This window comes from Guillardia theta (assembly GCF_000315625.1).
Source record: "Guillardia theta CCMP2712 unplaced genomic scaffold GUITHscaffold_213, whole genome shotgun sequence".
Taxonomy (NCBI): Eukaryota; class Cryptophyceae; order Pyrenomonadales; family Geminigeraceae; genus Guillardia; species Guillardia theta.
The window spans coordinates 34,844-37,566 of NW_005434463.1; the positions used below are offsets into that span (position 1 = coordinate 34,844).

The window sequence follows — 2,723 nt, forward strand, 5'->3', positions numbered from 1 at the left end:
CTCCTTTACTTTTCTTTCTTCATATCTTTCTCTTACTCTTGTGCAACTGAACCTCACTTTCTCCAGCTGGCCTGGTCTATGGGAATGAATGCGATATTCATCCTCCCGCTGCTTTTCGTCCAGCACGTCGACGTATGAGCACGAGCAAGCAGCGGCTGGAGGAGGAGGGGGGAGTGACGTTGCCTGCTCGTCCTCACACGGTCAGCAAGGGAGGGGAAAGCGAAAGACAAGGACAAGCAGATTCTGACAGCAGGACCGGCAGCAGCAGCACGCAGCAGCAGCAGCAGCAGAAGCAGAAGCAGCAGCAGCAGCAGCAGCAGCAGCAGCAGCAGCAGCAGCAGCAGCAGCAGCAGCAGCAGCAGCAGCAGCAGCAGCAGCAGCAGCAGCAGCAGCAGCAGCAGCAGCAGCAGCAGCAGCAGCAGCAGCAGCTGATAGATCGGCAGGTGCTCGGACTGGTTATCGGCTGCTCTCCCTGTAGGATACATGACCCGCGCGTGTCTCCTCGGCTGCCTCGTCCTCTCTCGAGTCTCAGCCAGGAGGAGGTGGACGGAAGGAGAGCGACGAGATTCATCGTCGCGATCCCTCAGGTGGAGGAGAAGGACGAGGAGGCGGGAGGAGCAGAGGAGGAGGGCCAGTGACCGAGGCAAGGACAAGAGCGGCGCAAACACACAAAGCACAAGACCCTTGTTGCTGTGTGCTCTATGCCTGACGGTTTTGCTTATTCCTGCCCTGTCGGCCATTCGTCGAGGAGGCAGATTTATTCCCCTCTCCAAGGGAGCTGATAAACCTGGCCTCCGGCCCATTGTCATCGTGTCCGCACACCGTCGACTCGCGACGAAGCTTGCGTTGGCAGGGATTCGCTCATTTCTTGACCAGCACTTCCTCTCGTCTCACCCTCGAGCGATTCAGTTCGGACTCGATCAAGACGGCTGTTTGAAGTTCTCGCAAACCGCGTCAGCGCTCCTGCCTCTTCATGCTCGCGGTGATGAGGAGGACGTCGCGAACCCCACAGTGCTGGTGAGTTTGGATGCAAAGAACGCCTTCAACTCCCTCGACCGCCAGGCTCTCTTCGACACAATCGAGGAACGTGCGAGTCGCGACTACTTTGATGGGCGCATCAATGAAGGCGCAAGCTTGCCCTCTTGCGAGCCTCTCCGTTTGTTCGCCTCCTACCTCTCCAGCTACTATGGAGACTCTGCTGAGCTTTGCGGCGGCGGCGGACGTCTCGACTGACAGTGGTCAGTCGGATGCCTCCGGGTATCGCGTCTAAGGGAGTTTCATCTCGGACGTCCCCTCCTGCTGCTTGTTGCTTGACCCTTCGGCTGCTTGTCTGCGCGGCTTCGCGCGTGGGCTGGCGGCAGTGCTGGTTCTTTTTGTGTCTTGTGTTTTGTGTGTGATTGTGCAGCTTCTCGCTGTGCGCTGTGTGCATGCAGGTTTAGCTTGTTCCTTCTTTCTTTTGCTTGAGGCACTTTTTCCCTTATGCGAGAACAGCTCTATAGGTGTTCTGCTTGAGGCACTTTTTACCTTATGCGATCAAAACTCTAAAGGTGTTCCTGCTTTGTTCTGCTTGAGGCACTTTTTACCTTCTGTGAGTAAACCGGGCTTGTTCTGCTTGAGGCACTTTTTACCTTATGCGAGTAAAACTCAGACCCAATGTAGCCTTCTACGAGTAAACCTCATAGAAGAATGTAGGTTTGGACCAACGTCACATCCGCCATCAAGTCCGAGCTCGCCTGCTTCCTCCCCGGCATCGGTCGGGTCCCGCCGGTCCTTGGGCATTGCTGCGGCGTCGCCGCCGTCACGGGCGGTGTTCAATCTCGGCTACCGCTGACTCGGAGGTTAGCGAGGAAGACTACCTCGAGCGGTACCGTGTTCCTGCTTTGTTTTGCTTGAGGCACTTTTTACCTTCTGCCAGTAAATCTTCTCCTTCCAGCAGCCGAAGGGTCAAGCAATCAAGCAACAAGCAGCAGGAGCATGCAGGACTCGGAATAAAATCCCGGGCCTTAGACGCGATACCCGGAGGCAGCCGACTGACCCGGCACTGTCAATCGAGACGTCCGCTGCCGCCACAAAGCTGGCGGTCGCGGACGGAGAAAGGGCAGCCGCCGACAAGGAGCCGGCGTTGCCCGGGGGTCCGCCGGGGGCAGCGGACGGAGGGAGGCTGGACTGGACACAGGAACACGGTACCGCTCGAGGTAGTCCTCCTAGCCTCCGAGTCAATGCCCAAGGACCGGCGCAAGCACCCCAGTTGTGCAGCTTCTCGCTGTGCGCTGTGTGCCGATGCGAGTCTCGAGCTACTACCCCCTCAAGGCCTTCCCGCACCGCTATGCTCAGATGCTCGACTGCTATCTCCATGGCATGCCGATCTGCCAGTGTCCGACGGAATGTGATGGATGTCAGCGCGAGCTCGACCCCTCCGTTGCTGCGCATCATCTCCAGACCTGCAAACGCCGATCCTCCAAGCTTCCCACGGCGCATGACAACCTTACTCGTACGCCGGTCGATGCTGAACCAAGCTGGTCTTCAGCGCGTCATCGATACAGTCGGGGATCCTCGGTCTCGACGAAAGGTATCCTCCCATCCTCATGGCCGCAAGATGAAGGGCGATATCCACATCCCTGGAATCCGCGATCGAGGGTCCGAGCAGTACGAGGGCTTGATGGCGGACGTGACGTTGGTCCACCCTTACATTGGTACTACGGATTTACTGGCAGAAGGTAAAA

The 2,723-nt window shown here is 57.8% G+C and overlaps 2 protein-coding genes across 2 annotated transcripts in view; both read left to right on the forward strand.

Annotated features, from left to right (window-relative positions):
- Positions 1–134: 134 nt before the first annotated feature.
- On the forward strand, positions 135–1,233 carry GUITHDRAFT_121109 (hypothetical protein; the record flags this gene model as incomplete). The annotated part of the gene is made up of 2 exons (XM_005819634.1): positions 135–587; positions 649–1,233. The coding sequence occupies 2 exons, from the start codon at positions 135–137 to the stop codon at positions 1,231–1,233; spliced, it is 1,038 nt and encodes a 345-aa protein (XP_005819691.1).
- Positions 1,234–2,280: 1,047 nt separating this feature from the next.
- GUITHDRAFT_121110 (hypothetical protein) overlaps positions 2,281–2,723 on the forward strand; it is a gene marked incomplete at both ends in the record, with an annotated part of 1,071 nt that continues 628 nt past the window's right edge. The window contains 2 exons of the mRNA XM_005819635.1: positions 2,281–2,491; positions 2,544–2,677. Of these exons, the coding sequence (XP_005819692.1) occupies positions 2,281–2,491; positions 2,544–2,677 (345 nt within the window). The remainder of the gene's footprint in view (positions 2,492–2,543; positions 2,678–2,723) is intronic.